Source organism: Sceloporus undulatus, chromosome 1, assembly GCF_019175285.1.
Source record: "Sceloporus undulatus isolate JIND9_A2432 ecotype Alabama chromosome 1, SceUnd_v1.1, whole genome shotgun sequence".
NCBI lineage: Eukaryota > Metazoa > Chordata > Lepidosauria > Squamata > Phrynosomatidae > Sceloporus > Sceloporus undulatus.
In genome coordinates this window covers 339,376,905-339,397,677 of record NC_056522.1, presented here as the reverse complement: position 1 = coordinate 339,397,677, position 20,773 = coordinate 339,376,905, and the positions used below count along the sequence as shown (strand labels likewise).

The 20,773-nt window shown below is 42.1% G+C and overlaps 3 protein-coding genes across 12 annotated transcripts in view; 2 read left to right on the top strand and 1 right to left on the bottom strand.

The window, feature by feature from the left end:
• Positions 1-338: 338 nt before the first annotated feature.
• On the bottom strand, positions 339-6,855 carry ZC2HC1C (zinc finger C2HC-type containing 1C). The gene is given in 4 exon segments (XM_042459106.1): positions 339-2,373; positions 3,346-4,532; positions 4,535-4,617; positions 6,295-6,855. Coding segments are annotated over 3 exon segments (1,557 nt in total). The 5' UTR covers positions 4,599-4,617; positions 6,295-6,855; the 3' UTR covers positions 339-2,067.
• Positions 6,856-7,114: 259 nt separating this feature from the next.
• On the top strand, positions 7,115-9,637 carry ACYP1 (acylphosphatase 1). Of its 2 annotated transcripts, XM_042457355.1 has the most exons (3): positions 7,115-7,270; positions 7,529-7,624; positions 9,169-9,637. In XM_042457355.1, exons 2-3 carry the CDS (start codon positions 7,541-7,543, stop codon positions 9,382-9,384), a joined length of 300 nt encoding a protein of 99 aa, XP_042313289.1. In that variant the 5' UTR covers positions 7,115-7,270; positions 7,529-7,540; the 3' UTR covers positions 9,385-9,637. The 2 variants fall into 2 exon arrangements, with proteins under 2 accessions (XP_042313289.1, XP_042313371.1); XM_042457437.1 differs by lacking the exon at positions 7,115-7,270 and having other exon boundaries at positions 7,277-7,624.
• Positions 9,638-11,865: 2,228 nt separating this feature from the next.
• MLH3 (mutL homolog 3) overlaps positions 11,866-20,773 on the top strand; it is a 23,618-nt gene continuing 14,710 nt past the window's right edge. For 6 of the 9 annotated variants that reach the window (XR_006104022.1, XR_006104023.1, XM_042467647.1 and 3 more), the window contains exons 1-4: positions 11,866-12,841; positions 14,371-17,681; positions 19,049-19,147; positions 19,810-19,880. Coding sequence is in view for 7 of the 9 variants with exons in the window: in XM_042467647.1 (XP_042323581.1) it covers positions 14,432-17,681; positions 19,049-19,147; positions 19,810-19,880 (3,420 nt within the window). In the remaining 2 variants the exon portion in view is untranslated. Of the gene's footprint in view, positions 12,842-13,042; positions 13,185-14,370; positions 17,682-19,048; positions 19,148-19,809; positions 19,881-20,773 lie in introns of those variants that run through there. The other 3 variants (XM_042467637.1, XM_042467628.1, XM_042467657.1) reach the window with 3 other exon arrangements.

The following is a 20,773-nucleotide window of genomic DNA, read 5'->3' as shown; positions in this document are numbered from 1 at the left end:
AAAGAGATAAGAAGTGATTCCAGGGAGACAGGATAAATGCCTCATGTTCTTGTGGAAAGAGGCAGCAGTTAAGACTGTATGGCAATAATTCTGGAAAATCCTAGGTTACCATGAACAAGCTGTGTCCGTTGGTTCACAATTTGTTTGTTCTGGATATTTGCGGATTTGATCAAATTAAAAATTGTTTTTTATTAGGCTGGCATGGAATCGTTGGCTGTGTTGTTCTGTTTGCAAGCCAGGATTTTCTAGAACATTGATTTATTCTTCCATGCAAATTTGGCCAATATATTCTGTATTCTCTAGTAATAATGAGCAAGTGCAGAATCCAGCATTGTAATTTAGTATTTTATTTTTTAAATAATGCACGTTTCTGGTTTTTCTACCTGTAAGGATGACAGGCCTATTTTATTATAGAAATAATTTTTAAACTGCCACCACCTGAAATAGGCCCTGGATTTTTCTCTAATTCCTTCTGAAATGGGTCTATATCTTCCACTTGTCTGGTACCAGGGAAAGTTGAGCCCCTTTGCTTTGATAACCTTCTTGGATTTAAAAACACTTGTTAAAAAAAAAAACAAGGGGAATTTTTAGGGGCTATACATGCAGTGCAGAGAAGTGGTTTTTGCATCAGTCTTGTATTTTGGATCTAACAGAAAATGTGTAGCAATTCTTTTGAACCACGTAATGTTAAAATGTTATAATGCATAAAATGAAGTTGGTATTTGGGAAGAAATTGTGACAAAATGGCAGTATATTCTTCCATGCTTTGGATTCCCAGTTAATAATTTATACTTTTGCTTTGCCATACAAATTACCATGTTATTCATATTTTCCTACAGATTACATTTGTTTTTGACACTGTAAGAATGCCAGCTGTTTTATTTTGTATATCATTCTCCTTATTTGTTTATATCATTCTCCTTATTTGTTGAACACTTCCTTTGGCTGGCCACCTCTCAGATGTCTTAGCTGCTAAAGTGACAACTATCCCAAATGCATATTTCCTGAACCATCTCACATTTCCTTTTCCTTGAGGTTATGGCTGCATAAAGGTGTAGGAAATGAGCAACATCAGATCACACTGAAATAATATATCCTAATATAATCATTTCTAGTTTCTATGCAGCTGTTTTCTTAGAGATACCTTTGAAGAGATGAGACAAACTGAGTGTTAGTAGCTGAACATGGGCAAAGAAAGTGACTATAGAGACTAGGTGACTAGAAACTTCCAAATCAAATATGAGAAGGAACATGCAGTAGGCAGGATCTCAGGATGGACTTTTACTAGTAGAATAGATGAATCAGGAAAGGGTGATCTCCCTGCTTTCTGCTGCACACCTGTCTGCCCTAAAAACCAAGTCGGGAGTGCCAGGAAACCTACCAATGCTGATTTTTAGGCAGCATGGGGTGAGATTGACAGAAACGTTCCACTAGCAAGCACTGAATTCAGTGTGATACATTCAAAAAAGTATCATACGTTTCCAGTTGTTATGCTAGTAGCAGTTGTTAGGCTAATAATATTAATCTTATTTTGAATTATACTGAAGAAAAGTGCTTTTTTGTTGTTGTCGTCAACACAAAACTGTACATTTAGGTAGCTTTAAAACCTAGGAAACTCAAAATGTCCCCAGCAGGATAGGTAAACAAAGAATTATGGTCCCACTTAGCAGATGTCTAGAAGAAACTGCTCATGGGAGAAGGCAGTGATAATCCCTTTCCAATATTTGGCAGTAGGACTTCTTTATAGCATACCAATGCAACATTGTAAGGGGTAGACTGAAATTCCACTTTCTGCCAAAGCAATTCTTGTGAACAATTACATAGGAGGGGAACTGAGCACTTATAGTAGCAGCCCCAGAAAATGAAAAACCTCTCTATTTTCTTAATATTCTGATCTTAGCATATAATACAAAGGCTTTAATCAATCTGTTCATAGTTCATGGGCTTTTCACTAATTTTATACTTTAGTATTTTTTAAAAGCAACAATATTGGAAACACTGTTGAACAGGGAAACAGCAGTGAGCCTCAATTCAACTGGTAGTTGCAGAAGTCACCTTGGTCCACTACTAGCAATGTTTCTTTTGGTGTGGTGGTGGGGGTCTGTTCTTAATGTTCTTGCACTTGGGAATGTGTCTCTCAGCTACCTTAGGTGCAAACTGACGGCTGCAATATGGGCACAGTTTGTAGTCTGGGTTCATGGCAGGTGCTGGGGGTAGATCTGAGGCCTTCCCCCCTTTGGAGATTACTCGTTGGACCTCACGAGCCCTGCGCAATGTCGTGATGAAAGATTCATGCTTCTGTTTCCAGTTGCTTTGCTTAGATCTGTCACTGCTTTGCCTGGAAGCCTCAGAGCACTGATTGGAAGTTTTTCCCTGTAGTGACAAGGTGGAATAGAAGAAACCATTAGTACAACCCTGGTAGCTCACATCATGCTGTTTCTTGATGTTTCTTTCTATCATGCACATGGAGGACTGGATATTTCTAATGCAGTAATTGGACAAGTCAAACCACACAATGTATATGAAGACCAGACTTACTGGCTGAACTGAATGACTAAAAATAAAGTCAGGTCATCTTGTTCATAGGCCCATGGCAAACCGAAACCACTGCATTTTCTATCTAACTTAGCCTAATTCAAGTTAATGGAATATTGTCATTGGAGTGTAGATGTTTTTTGGTCTCTAGAACTGTGAATATTTAACTGAGTTAACTGGATGATGAAATCAGACATACTCTGAACAGGATTTCTAATTGCATTAGCCTTTCCTATTCTGTGACTCCTAAGTACAAATATCCATGAGCTCCTAACTGTAATGCTATTTTATGACTATGACTTTTACTTAATGTTATGTGTTCTCCTATTTTAACTTGATAGTTCTGAGCACTTGTTTTTTTCATCCTCGGACCTGCTCTTTTTTTTTTTTTTTTTGACAAAAGAGGTCTAATAATTTAAAGCCTATCCTCTCTAGCCCAGATTTCAGAGACTTGAACTTAACTTAGATTAACTTAGATTTCATGTTTCTTTCTGGAATCTTGTCTGGTGCAGTTTCTTGATATTATGGTACCTTACTTGTGACTACATTTAAATATTGAATGGAAAACAGAGGCACTTTAGGGATCTTCAAGAGTTATCTGTAACTCTGCATACCTTCGGGGGAATTTCTTCCAAGCCATACGAAATGCATGCCAGAAAATGGTCTGAAGGAAATGATGCTGGTATGTTATTTTATTAAAACTAAGGAGAACTCAGGCTGGTCAGCACTTATATCAGAGACTGGATAAAATCACCATACAAACAAAAGAAACAGCAGGATATATATATAATAACTAGGTATGTGTATTACCTTGGAGATATCTGAGCCATTCATGAGGTGATAAGTCTCCAGTTCTGTGCCCTTTGCTCTAGCTTTGCTCGAATCAAACACTTTTCTCTTGGAGCCATGATTCTTGCTGCAGATGCTTACATGCTTCTCCAGTCTGGAGCGGTAAAGTCTCCTCCCACAGATACAGCACTCTGCCCTCTCCTCCACACCGCTTGGAGCCTCCCTATGTAATGATGGTTCTGCTGCCAAACAGTCAACCTGCTCTGAAGGGGTTGCTACTGAAACAGCTGGGTCATGCACAGGAGCCCTTTCTGAGCTAGTAGTGGCTGAAATGTGGTGTGCGTTTTCTTGAATTTTACTGTTGCTGGCCACCAACCTTTGTTTTTTTAGCCTTTCAATATGAATTGTCTTGGGAAGCACAGCAACCCCCACTGACCCCACTGAGGCTATGGGGCTCTCTGAAACATGTGCCTTTTGACAGGCATGAAGTTGGACTGTAGATCTGGAAAAACAATCCGGCACAATACCTGCTGCTTTCCTCTCCGGGACCCATAGTGCTCCTTGCTCCCTTCTTGCTTCTGCCTCAGCCTGCTGCCTTTCCCACTGGATTCTTCGAAGCTCATCTTCTGTTCTCCTCAGCTTTTCCCTGAGGAGGGCCTCCTTTCGCTGGATCTCTTCCTCCAAGCTCCGTCCAGCAGCCTCCAGTTTTTGAATGTAGCCCGACTCTGCCCACTGTGAATGAGAAGTTGCTTTTTTGGATTCTTCAATAGGAGAAGGGCATGGCACTCTACTATGCTGAACCTTGACAGTAGGTAATCTTCCTTTTTTCTCTGAGCTAGTACCAATAGGAGTCTCTCTGGTTGAGGAACTGGAAAGGTCAGGATTCCCCACGTTAGGATGAAAGACTGGTTTAAGTGGGTATGACCTGTCAACACCTTCTCTCCGTTTGGTTCTCCAATGAAAGGGCAGAGAGCTGGCTTGGCCTTTGAGGTACCAGTCGCAAGGGCCAGCGGAATAGAAGCCTGCCTTCTCTAAAATCAGCCGAGTGCTTTCTGCAGACTGAGAAGAGGAAGCACTGTGTCCTTTTTGGATATGAAGATGAGACTGCTTCTTATCTTTGCTGGACATGTGCTGTTGCTGGATATTAGTCCTCAGGTGCTTTAGCTGGGACTGTTCTTTGAGCGCCTCTGTGCGACATCTCTCCTGGCAGGAAGATTTGGATTGCATGCTGTTGGATCCATATGTGAACACGGAGTCAGCTGCAACTGAGCCATTCAGCATTTCCAGTAAAGCTTGGGGGAATGAATGCAACAAGTTACATACATGGTATGTTTGTGGCCTTCTTTCTAGAATCCTGTATGGAGCTTTGAGAACAAGCACTAGCATCAGAAATTGTACTGGGAAACACAAAGTAGACAGTGAATTCTTCAGGCATAGGTGTGAAATACTCATAATCTCTTGTCATAGTTACTAATGTGCTAGCTGTATTCTGAACCAACTCCATCTTGGAGATCTGAAAGGCATTTCTATATAAAATGTATAACAGTAATATTTCCTAAATATTCCCAGGACAGAACTGTGTGCCAACCACGTCTGACCAGGAGATACTAGAACTGGTATTTCTAATCAAGCTCCTGAAATGCCTTTTTCTATCAGAGGATGGAGACTACTAATTATGAGTGAAGATCACTATCCTGCTTTGCGTCACTCTATAGCATCTCGCTGACCATTGGTAGCATGCAGAATACTTAAATAGTGGGTTTATCCATCATGGAAGGTCTCAGAAAACACAATAATATATGATGGCCAATCCTATTTTTCTGTGAGGTTACTGACCTGAAATGGAAACAGCAAAATAGGATAATGTTGATATGTCCTGATAGATATTTGACTGAGGATTACTAGTACACTAACTCTAAAGCAACCACAGCGGAGTACAACTAAAATAGGTGCAATTAGATATGTGTAGAGAAGCCAGCATGACGTAATGGTTTGAGTGCTGGACTATGACTCTGGAGGCCATGGTCTGACTCCTGCTTGGCCATGGAAACCCTCTGGGTGACCTTGGGCAAGTCACACTCTCTCAGCCTCAGAGGATGGCAATGGCCAACCCCCTCTGAACCTCTGCCAGCACTGCAGCCGCTCATGCACAAACCACAGGGTTGTGAGTTCAACAGCAGCCAGGGGCTCTGGGTCGACAGCCTGGCATCCTTCCGAGGAGTACCCAGATTGTTGGGGGCAATTGGCTTACGGCTGTAAACTGCTTAGAGACTGCTCTGTGTGGCATGAAGCAGTATATAAATGAATCTGCCATTGCCATTGCCAAGAAAAACCTGATGAGTTCACCTTATGATCTTATCACTTTACCCTCTTAAAACGAGACTAATTCGCTTTAAATGCTGTGCCTGCCTCCTGATGCATTCTGGGACTTGTAGTTTAGGAAGGAAGGGCGGGTGAAGAATATTCAGCCAGAGAGCCCTTAGCCTCACTGCTTTAATGTGTGTGCGTATATATACATATATACACAAACACACACACACACACACACACTATTGTTTTAATGTATTTTAAGCATTTTAATCTTTCAATTTTGATTTTAGTATTAAATATGGAGGGCTGACTGTACATATACTCTGTGTGTGTGTATATATATAATACATTGCTTTAATTATACATACAATATTGTTTTAATGTATTTTAAGCATTTTAATCTTTTAAATGGGATTTTAGTACTGAATTTGTTTTAATTATTGTTACAATTCAATTCTATTTTAATATACTATTTTTGTATGTTTTTAACTGCACTCTGTTTTTTAACGTTTAAAGCCTTGGGAGAAGGGCGGGATATTAATAATAATAATAATAATAATAATAATAATACACAGGCAGAGAATCCCCAGCCTCCATCCCAGTGAGGAAGGCCCCCAAGGGCTGGCTGACCGGGCGCTCTTCCCAGCAGAGGCGACTTACCTCCGGGCGACTGGTTCAAACATAAAGTAGGAAAACAGGTGTGTGTTCGATTCGGATCGGCCTCTCGGTCTCCGGAGAAAGGCGTCCGGTGTTTGTGGGAAGGTTAGTATGTATTTGTCCTGAGAGGTGAGGCTCCTCCTGGTGGCCTGCCAGGCTGGCAGCCGTTACCGGCCGCAGTCCCACGCGAGGCAGGGATCGGCCAGTCAGAAAGGCGACTAGGCCTCGGGGCGCCTCGGTCGCTATGGCAACTAGGGCTGGCGCGCGCCCTGGCGCAAGTTCTCGGGACCCATCAGAACCTTTGGAGGTTATTTACAGCCGTTGCTTAGCAACGCGTCGCGCTCGCTCTAGCCACTTCCGGTTTGTTTCGATAACCACGCTCACCGCTGTCAGCTCCCAGACTACAACTCCCATGATGCCTTGACGTTGGTTTATGCTGGCGGGCGATGCTGGGAGTTGAAGTCCGATCATCTTGAGGGAGGGACGTTGCTGTGCCCCTCCTCCCCGCCCTATGGAAACAAACCTCTTCTTATTATTTCTTGATTATCACGAGCCGCACTTCGGTTGGTCCCGGCGACATTATAAACGGCTTCTGGGAGTGAAGGTCCAAATCTCTGCAAGGGAACCAGTTTGGGGACCACTGAGTAATAGGGCCACATGCGCACTGGCCCCTATTACTCGTGGTCCCCAAACTGTGCTTTAAGAGATTTGGACTTCACTCCCAGAAGCCTCAGCCACGTCGGCCAATAGTTTGGGATTCTGGGAGCTGAAGTCCCTAGGAAATCCAGGATACTGATCACTGATTTATTATACGGAGAAAGCCGTTAGTGGCGGTTGGGAGGGGCTGAGTGACGCGCGCGCGCTGGCCGCTGATTTGGCCGTCTCTGGCTGGAAGGCGGGGCTAAGCTCTGAGGGGCGGGGAAGGCCTCTTGGTTTTGGAGTCTGAACCTGAACCTCAGAGCCAGAAGAACTTGCTCAGGTCCGAAAGGGGCAGCTCCTGCCCGCTCTTCTCTCTCCATGAGGCTGCGAGGAAAGGCGGCACCGGCGGGGAAGCGCCCCTGGCCCGCCTCCTCCTCGTCCCTCCTCTTGGAGAAGTGGGCAAGGGCCCTTGTTTCCCTCCTCCTGCCTCCTCCTCCTCTCTCTCCTCCCTTGAGCCTGGAGCCCTGCGGGTGGCGGACATGGCCCGGCCCGGCCCTCCTCCTCTCCCGGTCTAACGTGTCTCTGTCTTTTGATCCAGGGCCCCCCAGCCATGGCCGAGGGAGACGGCCTCCTCTCGGTCGATTACGAGGTCTTCGGCAAAGTCCAAGGGGTGTTCTTCCGCAAATACACGCAGGTGGGTGCCCTCTCTGGCCGGAGCTTTCAGGTCTCCGGAGGTCTAATAGCCGGGTTAGTAGGTCAGGACGGAGAGAGGCCTTCTCCTGGCCATGGAGACCACTGAGAGAGGGGAAGTGGCAGCGGCAGCTTTCGCAGAGACTTGAAATCCACTTCCTCAGATGCTTTCAGTGGAGTGGCAGCCAGGGACAGACAGATATGTATTCCATAGGTGTCTGAGAATGACTATGTGGCATATATATATGCATCTGAGGAAGTAGGCTGAAGTCTGCAAAAGCTCATGGTGCCATTTTCTTTCTTTCAGTGAGGCTCAAAGGTGCTACAAGTCCTCTGTAGTACTTACTTGGGTTCAGTAGTGAGCCAATGTGGCGTCCAGGGTTGAGAGTCGGTCTGTGACTCTGGAGATCAGGGTTCAAATCCCAGCTTGGCCATGAAAACCTGCTGGGTGGCTCTGGTCAAGTCAGAGAGATCTTGTAGCACCTTTGAGAGTAACTGAAAGGAAAAAACGCTCTTTCGTAGACTTTATTCTGCTTCCTCAGATGCTTGACCAGATATGGTCATGTCACACTCTCTCAGCCTCAGGGGAAGGCTAGGGCAACACTTCCTCTGAAGAAACTTGCCAGGAAAACCCTATGATAGCCTAAGGGTTGCCATAGGTCAGAAATGACTTTAAGGCAGACAAGACACACAGCGCTGAGCCCTCAGTTCTGAAGGCCAAGGATTATGTGTCCAGTAATCCCTGTTGGAATAAGGGGCTTACCTTGGAGTAGGCATGAATGTATATGTGTGCGTTGTGTGCCTTCCAAGTCCTTTCTGACTTACGGCAACCCTAAGGGGACCCTGTCATGGGGTTTTCTTGGCAAGGTTTGTCCAGAGGTGGTTTGCCATTGCCTTCCCCTGAGGCTGAGAGAGTGTGACTTGCTCAAGGTCTCATGGCCGAGTTGGGAATTGAATCCTGGTCTCCAGAGTCATAGTCCAACACTCAAACCACTACACCATGCTGGCTATCAGATATGAATAGGATAGTAATATTTAAAACCTAGGCAACTTAGGCTGCAATTCTGTATCCATTTAAGTCCCACTGAATTTAACACGACTTACTTGGGAGTGCAGGGAATCAAAACTATTGGGGTTTGATTCTGGGACTCCCATGGATGCTCAAATCCCATTACATACAGTGGCGTAATATAACAGTGTCCCGTATATAAAATGGCAAAATCAATGTTTGCTTTTTGGAACTCATATATATATGGTTGAATGCGTGGAAAAGGAATTTGTGGATGTGGAAGGCCAACATAGACACCTACAGGGTTAATGCTGTTAGAATCACATGTTTAGCTATTGCCTCTTACTTCAAGATAGATTCAGTTTGCCAGGAGTGGGGATGAAGGGTTGACATAACAGAAACTTGTGTTAAACAGCAGAAATGTTATTCTTTTAAGAATATCAATTCGTGTAAAAAGGTGGCTTGTAGTTTTCTCTACAATCAGATAGATTTTCACATCTTTTAAGGAAGTTATCTGTAGATGTATTTTTCTTTTTTAGGCACAAGGGAAAAAGCTAGGTGTGGTTGGCTGGGTCCAGAACACTGACTATGGCTCCGTGAAAGGACAGATCCAAGGCCCAACTGTCAAGGTGCGGCAGCTTCAAGAATGGCTTCGGAAGACAGGAAGTCCCAAGTCCAACATTGAGAAAGCTGAATTCCGCAATGAGAAGAAGATTGCTCATTTAGACCATAGTGACTTTTGTATTGTCAAATAAGAAGAGCCAAGGGAGGGAACCATTTAATTAATGGAAAGAGCCTCAAGATCCCTTTTCTTTTTATTCATTGTTCACATGCAGATTTGTTCAGTCCTAAGTTTTATTTATTTGTTTATATATTTATTTATTTAATATTGTTATTGCATTGAATGTTCTAATATACAGACAGACTCAGTGACCTATGAACTTGGCATGCTGATATTTCACATGTACAGGAGTATATGCAAAAATTGGATTGCCACACCAAAAAGTTTCAAGTGAATGGACTGTCTTACAGTTTTGTTCAGGGAATGTTAATGATATTTCTAGTTCCCATACAAATTAATTGTTTATTTTAGATGTTTTATGAAATGTCTTTGGTTGTAATACTTTTCCATAAGTTTTTCCTGTTACTTGGTGAAGAGCATAGCATGTGACAGAACGTGGGAGGCTATGTGTGCAAAATGATTTGTTTTAAAGAAATTAGGATAATGTAAGTCCAGTCTATACTATAGAAAATCCAGTTCTCACAATTTCTCACACTCCAGTATGACCAGGAAACAAGCTGTGGCTTAATGAAAATGAGGCAAGTAAAAAGGCAGAGAAAAGAAGAAGAGGAGTATTGGGTTAGTAATACTTACTTCAGCATTCTGGTCCAATAATATAGTAGCCAACCAGATGCTCACAAGCTAGACATGAAGGCAATATCAGTTTCTGCTTCCATTCCCTATTAATTTCTGTTGAAAAACGTACTGCCTCTAAATGAAGATATATATAGCCACAGTGCTGGCAACCACTGCTAGCTTTATCCTCCATGAGACCTGTGGTTATAGGTGAAGATACTATTTCATAACGACTGAGATAATGGGAGGCAGGGAGCAAGATTTTCCCAGGTGTTATCTCAGAATTAGCCCTTTGTTTTCTACCAAATAAATAAATAGTTGCTATACATTCCTGGGGGGGGGGAATAAAGCAGTGTATTTGAATGCACAGTTGTGGAGTGAAACTTATGCTTCCATCGCTAACACTGTTCAAAGATGTAATGAAGCTCCTGAGTTCCTTGCAACATACAGCCTTTCCCCACAAAAATAACCCACCACTTTTGGTGATAATATTAACTGCCTTCAAGTTGACCTCAACTCATGATGACCCTGTGGATAAGACATCTAGAAGACTGTCCTCCGCTGTTTTTTGTGGGTTTTTCGGGCTATGTGGCCATGTTCTAGAAGAGTTTCTTCCTGACATTATATTGTGTTATATATATTGTGTAACCTGTGTGATATACCCAACTCCTTTCCAGGCAAACATTCTCTGAAGATGCCAGCCACAGCTGGCTAGAAGAAACTCTTCTAGAACATGGCCACATAGCCCGGAAAACCCACAAAAAACTCTGAATGCCGGCCATGAAAGCCTTCAACTTCACTGTCCTCCATTTCTTTGCTCAGATCCCGAAGGCTTGGGCCTGTGGCCTCTGACTTGAGTCTAACCATCTGGCGTGTGGTCTTCCTCTCTTTTCTACTGCCTTCTACCTCATCTAGCATTATCATTTTTTCCAATGATTCATCCCTTCTCAATATGTGGACAAAGTAGCACAGCATCAATTTAGTCATCCTGTCTTCCTGGGAGAGTTTGGGCTTGATCTGCTCAAGGACTCATTTGTTTGTCTTCTTGGCTGTCCACTCTTCTCCAGTACCACATCTCAAATGAGTTGATTTTCTTTCTATTGGCCTTCTTCACAATCCAGATCTCGTTTCCATACATGCTGGTGAGGAATACAGTGGCTTGGACTATACTCCCTTTAGTGTTCAGAGTTATATCTTTACACTTAGGATCTTGTTCAGTTCTTTCATAGATGGCCTTCCCATGCCTAGTCTTCTAATTTCTTGATTGCAGTCTCCATTGTGAGCACTATTTGACCCCATAGTATGAGAACCCTGGGCCCAAACACAGGCCAAAATAAAGCTGCTTTGGGTTACTTTGGCTTACTTTGCCTTCCCAGGCATCACATAATTGTCGCTTACTATCTGATGTTCTGTTGTTGGCTGTTTATCGATCCATTTCCTGTATTGCTATGTACTGTATATGCATTATCCTACTTGTGAGTATGTATTTTCCCTGGATAATGATTAACCTTCCATTTTGAAGCCAAGCCCTCCCTTCAGTCCACCTGCCTTGGTCCAGGCCTCGGAGGTTGAGAGGAACTGCTGGACCTCTTACCCTTTCCCTCCACCACTCCCTTCTCCTTCTGTGTCATGTCTTTTTAGATTGTAAGCCTGAGGGCAGGGAACCGTCTAACTAAAAGGATTGCATGTACAGCGCTGTGTAAATTTACAGCGCTTCATAAATAAAGGTTAATAATAATGTATGCTGTTTAAATGACACATGCATCTTAAGAGGCCAGAAGCTGCAGTAAAGCTGCGTTCCAGTCCTTAGGAGTGGAGCGTGGCTTAGGCACAGCTTTTGGACTCTTAAGATGCATGCATCATTTAAGCAGCATACCTCAAAGTGACCTGAAGCAGCTTTATTTTGGCCTGTCTGTTGGGGCCTTCTATTTCAATTTTCTCATTATCTAGGGTGAACTCTTGTAGATCTTCTGTTTTGTTTTGATGTTCAACCTTAAGCCTGTCTTGCCACTTTCCTCATTGACCTTCTTCAGTAATTGTTACAGGGCTTTGTGGGTTTCACCTATTGTATCACAAATCTTAGATTTGCCTCTGAGTCTAAGCCTCCTCTGGGCACAATGTTTTCTGCATATAGGGGCTAGTTTAAGAAACACTAAATACTGTATCATCCCATCCCTGATCAGTAGCACCTGGCTATGAATACTGGAGACCAGGGCTCGATTCCCAGTTTGACCATGAAGCCCACTGGGTGACCTTAGGCAAGTCATGCTCTCTCAGCCTCAGAGGATGGCAATGGCAAACCCCAAGAAACCCCATGGTTGTCGTAAGTCGGAAACTAAGGCAGCCGACACATAAATGAAGATACATATCCAGGATCAGATGTCATAACTCCAAAGGAGGACAAGGCACTGCAAAATGTAGGATGTTCAAGAAAAGATGTAGGACATTACAAAACAAAAACTAAACACATTAATATAAATAGAAATTCAGGCTTCAGTGTGACTTTAGGTTACAGTTGACCATGGAGTTGCACTGGAGGACCTAGATATGCCTAGAGAGAACATATTAATAAATAAGTCAAAGCTGCAAATGTGAGGGAAGAGTGTATTGTGTAGTGATTTGTGGTGACTTGACACCTCCTCATTAAGATTACAGTGGAAGGAAAATGGCGCCAGGAGGCGGGGGCATGAGGGTTGCGGAACTACAAGGCCCAGGGTGCCCCGCGAGGCGCTCCGTCCTGCGCTGCAAAATGAGCCTTTGTAGCTCCTCGAGCCTTCCTCGCCTTCCCCTTAGAAACCCCGCCAACGTCCGGCGCTTAACGGCTGAGGCGGCGGGAGAAGTCTGCTGAGGAGGAGGTGAATTTCTCCGGGGAGGAAGGCGGAGGAGAGAGGGAGGGGACGGGGGGAACTGTGCCTCAGACGGCGGTGCTCCCAGAATTGCCCTTCAAGGGATTTAGGACTCCAGCTCCCAGAATCCCAGAGTATGGGCCCACATGGCCGAGGCTTCTGGGAGCTGAAGTCCAAAATCTCTTAAAAGGGCACAGTCTGGGGAGGAGGCGGCGGAGGAGGCCGGCGTTGCTGCTGCTTCTCCCGGCCCTGAGGCTGCAGGCAAGGCAGGCCAAGCTCCCTTTGCGGAGAATAAGGACAACGCCGCTGCTGGCGACCCTAAGGCAAACCTATCCTGGTCTTCTCTTGGCAGGTCAGCAGAGCTCATGCAGCCCCTTTGAGACCCAGTCGCTGAGAGAAAGAAGAGGGCAGCATGAGCTTCCCTATACCTCAGTTCCTTCCTCAGGTGCTTTGAAGAGAGAGGAGGAGACTGGGTTGTAGGGAAGCTCATGCTGCCCTCTTCTTTCTCTCAGCGACTGAGTCTCAAAGGGGCTACAGATCTCTCTGCATACTATATTCCCCAAATGCACCTGAGGAAGTAGACTTAAGTCTTTGAAGGCTCATGCTGCCACCTTCTTTCTTGGAGTGAGTCTCAAAGGGGCTACAGATCTCTCTGCATACTATATTCCCCAAATGCACCTGAGGAAGTAACTTAAGTCTTTGAAGGCTCATGCTGCCACCTTCTTTCTTGGAGTGAGTCTCAAAGGGGCTACAGATCTCTCTGCATACTATATTCCCCAAATGCACCTGAGGAAGTAGACTTAAGTCTTTGAAGGCTCATGCTGCCACCTTCTTTCTTGGAGATCTCTCTACAGACTGATTCTACAGACCAACATGGCTATATCTTTGAATTATTGTCTTGGCAAGCTTCTCCAGCAGCATTGCCTTTGCCTTCCCCTGGGGCTGAGAGAGTGTGACTTGCCCAAGGTCACCTGAACCACAAATTGATTGCTGATGACAATCAGTATTTTGTCATTTGTTGTTGTTGTGTGCCTTTGGGTCGTATCCAACTTTATGGCAATCCTAAGGTGACCCTATCAGGGCGTTTTCTTGGCAAGATGTATTCAGAGGAGGTTTGCCATTGCCTTCCCCTGCGGCTGAAGCAGTATTCTGTAACTGGATGTTTCTAATCTAGGGACTGGAACAGATAAAACAAAACTGACCACAGGAACATGCTAGGGAAGTGCTAAGAGATTTGTGACAGAGCCAGAGAGACGTAGTGGTTTGAGCATTGGACTAGGACTCTGAGACCAGGGTTCAAATCCTGGCTTGGACATATAAACCCAATAGGGACCCTGAGCAAGTCACATCCTCTCAACCTCAGAGGATGGCAATTGCAAACCCCACCTGAAGAAACTTGCCATGATAGGGTCACCATAAATCAGGGTTGACTTGAAGACACACAACAACCACAAAAGAGATTTGTGAAGGCTTTGTCTTTGTCTTTTCTTTTTAAAAAGCCCTTTAAATTAAGCTGCGAACTATTTGTTTTCCAACAGGAGATAACAGAACAAGCAGTGACATATTTCCAGTCTCCGGATTTTTCCTTACTGCTTTGCAATGATCAGATGCTTGCCTGAAGAAGTACAAGCCTGTTTCCGGTCTGGAGTGGCCATCAACTCATTGGGGCAATGTGCTGAGGAACTTGTTCTTAACAGCATAGATGCTAAAGCTACTTGTGTGGCTGTTAGAGTTGATCTGGAAACATTGAAGATCCAGGTGGTGGATAATGGCTGTGGTATGGGAAAAGAAGATCTCAGCAAAGTTGGGAATAGGTATTTTACTAGTAAGTGCTGCTCAGTAGAAGACCTAGAGAATCTACGTTTTTATGGTTTCCGTGGAGAAGCCTTGGCAAGCATTGCAAACATGGCTAGCATCCTGGAAATATCATCCAAGACAAATAAAATAGCAAAAAGCTTCCTGAAAATGTTTCACAATGGGAAAGGACTGGAGGTTTGTGAGACGGAATTGAATAGACCAAGTGCTGGAACAACAGTGGCCGTGTACAACTTATTCTGTCACTTACCTGTGCGGAGAAAGTGCATGGACTCCATACTGGAACTGGAGAGAGTGAGGCATAAAATAGAAGCCATTTCACTTATTCATCCTTTTGTCTCCTTTTCTTTAAGAAATGATACCTCCTGCTCAATGATGCTTCAGCTGTCCAAGACAAAAGATATGTGCTCACGGTTTTCTCAGATTTATGGTCTAAGCAAATCACAGAAATTACGAGAAATAAATTATAAGTCTGGAGGATTTGAAATCAGTGGTTTTGTCAGTACTGAAGGACATTACAATAAAAATATTCAGTTTTTATATGTAAATAATAGACTGGTATTAAAAACAAGATTGCATAAACTTATTGATTTTTTACTAAGAAAACAAAGTGTTATATCTAAGGCAAAAAGTGGATCGCTGACTTCAAGTCCCGCTCGTCATCGCTCTGGCTCAGAGCTCTATGGAGTCTTTGTTATCAATGTGAAGTGTCAATATGATGAGTATGATGTGTGTTTGGAACCTGCAAAAACTCTCATAGAGTTTCGCAATTGGGCTGCTCTCCTGACTTGCATTGAAGAAGGAATAAAAGCATTCTTAAAGCGAGAACATCTATATATTGAGCTGTGTGGTGAAGACATTAAAGAGTTTAATGAAAACAATGGCTTTTGTTTGGATAATGCTGTAGCTTTACAGACTTCTATCCCAGAGGAGACAGGCAGGCAGGAGAGTTTTAAGAGAGCCTGTGATAATATTGTGGATTCTTATGAAATGTTTAATCTGCAATCAAAGTCTGTCAAAAGGAAAATAATTCTTGCAAAGACTGCATCGGATCACACAGAACCTATTAACAATGTGGAGAGAGTAGGTATTTGCCCAGATTTAACTGGCACCAATGAAGCTGTTCTTGAACTTGAAAACAGTAAAGCAGACAATCTTTTGAGCAATAAAAATGGCACTACTCCAAATCTCCCTGAATTGAATAACCTACAGGAAACGTCATGTATATTGGTTAACCCACAGACTGAAGTAACTAGTTCCAAGTTGCCCCAAGAATGTGATGGGCAGGACAGATCAGTTGCGTTAGAAATAGACAACCATGCCAGTACTTCCCTTTGCACTGAGAAATCTGATAAAGATATAAGTAATCAACAAGATGAGGCATTTCGGGAAAGTGGGCTGAACTCTGTCACAGCAGAACATGCAGGAATGGTGGAAGATGCTAATGAGTTTAAGTATGAATTTGTTTTGGGATGTGACTTGCAGGGAAAATATAAGACAGTGAAAGAGGACAAGGAACTTTCTACAGGATCAGATACTAATGGAGCAGAGGTAATGGGATGGGGACCAATGAGGCTCTGTTCCACAGGCCTTATAACACATTTGGTGCAAAATCAGCAGCAACCACATAGCGCAAGAGAAAGAAATGGTCCTTTAAGCAGGCAGTCTAAATTAGGCCCAGTAAGTGCCAGGGATGTATTTGAAAATAGACAGGGATTTTTAGGACAGGTTCTAAATAGTCAAGAATATTTAAAGATAACAAACAAAAGAAATCCTACAGAAAGTACAGACGAGTGCATAGAAATGGGAAATCTGTCAAATCAAAAGAATAAGGTAGGTTCAGTTCATGTAAATGATAATGTGGGTTTGGGGGCACCATATATAAAAAAAAATAGTTCTGTGGGTTCTTCAGGTTCAGTTCCTCTTCTAGACAGTGCAACTAAATGTAGACAAATGGCTGAACTTTCACTTAAGCCTACATCTGGTGGCTTTACAAAATTAAGCTTACATCGAAAGCTGGGCTCATTGGATAGATTTAAGAGACATTATGGAAATATAAAAAGTACATCATCAATAGCTGATATGGAAAAGAGGGCTGAAGATGAGATTCCAGTCTGTGGTAGGTTTCTCAATGATGTGAATACAGATATTCAAAGGTGCATCATTTGTGAAACTCCTAACAAGGACAGTGTGTCTAATAATAGGGCCAGTGATTGCCTGGTTTCTTTTAAAAAGTCTCAACATTCCATGGGGGAAAAATTATTAAATGGAAAAGCTTTTAATGTAAGTCCTGTAACACCGGAAGATTCCTTGCAAATCAGAAAGAAAAATGTTTCTGACACTGAGATAACAGGAACACTTGCTTCTAAATTATCTCAAATGAAGAAAAGCCTTCAAGGAGTTTCAAGTACAGAATCCACAGGGCCATCTTCAGAACAATCCCAAGCATGGTCAAGACAAAATGATGAGAACATATGGAAACTGTCATCTCAAAATAATGTTTTGCAAAGTACCTGTCAAATTCCTCAATTTTCCCAAAGAGAAGAATGGACAGAGAGTTGCTCTTTTGCCTCAACGTCTAATGAACAGGTTAATGATATGGGAAGCTCAAGCAGAAGATCAGAGGATGTTGAAGATACTGTAAGACATAGTTTTATTGGCACTGATGGAGAATATACAGTCTCGCAAAATAAAACTTTAACTTTGTCTGATAGAGAGGTGGATTCTGATGGTTCCTGTGAAGATGTAGGTATTATGAATGAATCTACAAAGCAAGCTGTGAAAGTTTATGAATCTCAAAGCATGATTGTGTCCAGTAATTTGGAAGATGCCACAGATGATTCAAATGCAGTAGATAATGAGAAACCACAGTTGCATTCATTTGAGTGGTTGCACCAGTTTGATGCATCGTTGGGCAAGACAGTGTACATCAACCCAATGACTGGACTGAGTACCTATAATGCTCCCAGTGGGGACTCTCAGGCTGTATGTGCTAAAGATATAAGCACTATGGCTGTAAATGTCATTGAGAATGGTAAGTGAAGTGAGTTTTAAATCTGACCATTTAGCGTTATTGTGAAGATGAGTTTTGAGTGTCATTTTTGTGTGTGTGCGCGTGTGTGTGCGCGCACGTGTGTGAAATACTTCTTTCATATATACAGACATTGTTATTCATAGCAGTATTTTCTGCAGTCCTCATATAATTAGTAATATTAAATGAATTTGCAGAATTTAAGTTTATTGGTTATCTAATATGCTTGATGCAGTAATTTCTCAGTAGGCATGAAAAGTCTGGTCCTGATTTGATCTTATACTTTGGTTTTAAGATTTCTAATCAGCTGCTGGGTTTTTCCTGTTGCAATAAAAATAAAATACCCAGAATCCTAAAAGGTTAGTATTGATCCAGTAAACATTGAAAGTATCTTCAATAAAATTGTAGTTAAGTTCTCTTTAAAGGTATAAGAAATCCACATAGAATACAGTAAACATAGCAAATTTCAGTCACCAAGATTTTTTGAGTGATGGTGTTCTGTTACAGTACCTTTCTAACTTTTCTTTTAAACTTAGGCTGCATTCACACTGCAGAATTAATCCAGTTTAATACCACTTTAACTACCATGGCTGAATGCTGTGGAATTCTGGGAACTGATGTTTTTTGAGACATTTAGTCGTCTCTGTCAGAGAGCTCTGAGCACAATGAACTACAAATTCCAGAATTCCTTAGCATTCACCCATGGTTGTTGAAAGTGGTGCCAGACTGGATTGATTCTGAAGTGCGGATGCATTATTAAGACTAACGTCACAATTGGGTTACCGACTGTTAAGTCTTTGATAACCAAGCATGTGGCATCTTTATACAGAGTTGCATATGTGCAGCCTATGTGTAAAGATCTGTGGGATAGTGGCCAACCATAGCATCAGAAAGCTGTAACTGGACATTTGTGACTCTTAAAGCCAATTAGATAGAGAAGGAGGAAGAGCGAGGAAGAACTGCTGTAGTCTGAACTGATAGTCTTGTGTGTTTCCAGTTTTGTTACACCTTGTTGCACTACACTTCTGCTTCTGGGAGGCTCTACATGTTGTGGCATCCTTTCTTGCCCTGGAATTTTATACCTTATTGTAGGTATCTTGTGCCCCCTGACTCCAAAGGGGTTACCCTACACATAGAATACACTGTTCTATTGTAACGTTACAGTTAATGTGCAAGCCTCCTTATTGATGTTTCTTTGGTCATTCATATAACATTGCTTGTTTCTTTATTTCTCTATTTTATGATACTGAATGAACTGTTCTTTTTCTTATGATGCTAATCATCCTTTGAGCCGTCAGTCATTTCTGTACTAAAGCAGAAATCTGCTTGCGAGAAAATTTGCAGAAATAATTATTTTCTTGAGTATCTAGGGTTTCAGTGCCGATGTCACCCCTTTAGAAGTGAGCTTATTGTGCCCTTCCTTCCAAGACCTCAGACTGAGAGGAGTTTTGCAAGCCAAGCTTTTAGAGGTAGGCCCAGTTTGCCAGGACATAGAGTACTATGTTAAATAATAACAAACCAAAAAATTCTGCCTCCTATCCCAACAGAAACTTGGAGTGATTCAAGGCCTGTTAACAATGGGACATGTATGAATCACTTGATGTGTGGAATTGGAAATAATTCTAGTGTGGTCAAAGTCAATTACATTGTGGGTGTGAACCAAAGAAGTTTTAACTATTGTTCTGGAATGTATGTTTCTATAGTGGGAACAGAACTGGCAGCTGACTTCAAGTCTTTTTAACATTTCAAAGTATGATAGGTTGTTGTACAGATAACCATCCTGTTTAAAGATCACATGGCTGCTCAAATATAGCTTTAGGCAGATGATGGAGAAACATTGCTCTGTTTACAAATAACAAAATATACAAATATAAATAAATATACAAATAACTTTTATTCAGCAAAATCTTTGTATTTGCAATAAAATGAAATCTGATGCTGAACTTCATACTTGACAGTTTGTGGACTTTTTCCTACTTAGAGACTTATACAAAGTTTATCTTAAGGGGCAGGAAACATAGCAAATATGAAACAGCCTTCCTAATGCGTGAATGAAGTAGGACAGTGGCATGATAAAAATCTAATATGGAGCTGCTTATAGTTTCATGATTGTACATACATTCTGTTCTAGATACTTCTGGAGAATCTGTCCAGTCCTTGCTTTCAGAATGGGACAATCCTGTGTTTGCTCACTGTCCAGAGGTGAGTGGTATTTATATGGCTTTTATTTGGGGGGGGAGTGTGTTTCAATTTTATGATACATTGTGATTTTTGGACTGAGGCAGGAAAATATTGTATTAATTAATTCTGTTGTATGGATTCCCAGAGACTTGTCACTAGTACCTTTTTTTTTTTTTTTACCGATTGAGTCCTTTTATTCTCTTTTATACTTCAATTTTGGAGTTATGGTATTTGTGCTCATATTTTTCTAAAATTTTATCCAGGTTTTGTTTTGTTTTGTTTTGTTTTGGAACTCAAAATACTTTACAGGCCCCTGTTATGTTACCAAAACAGCAATCTTGACTGAAGATAGAGAGCTCTCCCCTAAAATGGTTTGTAGGGCAGTTTTCAAGTATCTCTAGCAACTAAATACTTGGGGATTCTGCCTGGCAGTGAAATACTTTCATATGTATGGTAATTACTTTTGAATTCTAGCATGACATTAAAAAAATAATGTAGTATACTTTGTGATTAAAGCACTTTTAAACTAAATTCCTTTACTTGTGTTCTAAACATACTTATAAGCAGTTGAGTCAAACTGAGTTCCAAATAAATTCAGCAAGTTTACCACTGTTTTTTGTGGGTTTTTCGGGCTACGTGGCCATGTTCTAGAAACCCAAAAACCCCACAAAAAACTATGGATGCCAGCCATGAAGGCCTTCGACTTCACAAGTTTACCACTGTTTTTAAATATATAATATGCCTATTAAGATGCATGTAAATGTTTTATCTTGGTCATATGGTCAAGTCAAAGACTTGAGCATAAATAGCTTCCTTTACTCTTTAGAGATGAGCTGTCTCAGAGTGATGTGTATCCATCAAGAAGCATGCATTACATATGAGAGGAAATTGCAGTTGGCTCTCTGTATCCATTT

Bases quoted from the DNA above. Each gene is read 5' to 3' on its own strand.
- ACYP1 (XM_042457355.1), top strand. From the start codon at position 7,541: ATGGCCGAGGGAGACGGCCTCCTCTCGGTCGATTACGAGGTCTTCGGC. The intron at 7,625-9,168 runs GTGGGTGCCCTC...TTTCTTTTTTAG, and splicing joins TCTTCCGCAAATACACGCAG to GCACAAGGGAAAAAGCTAGG.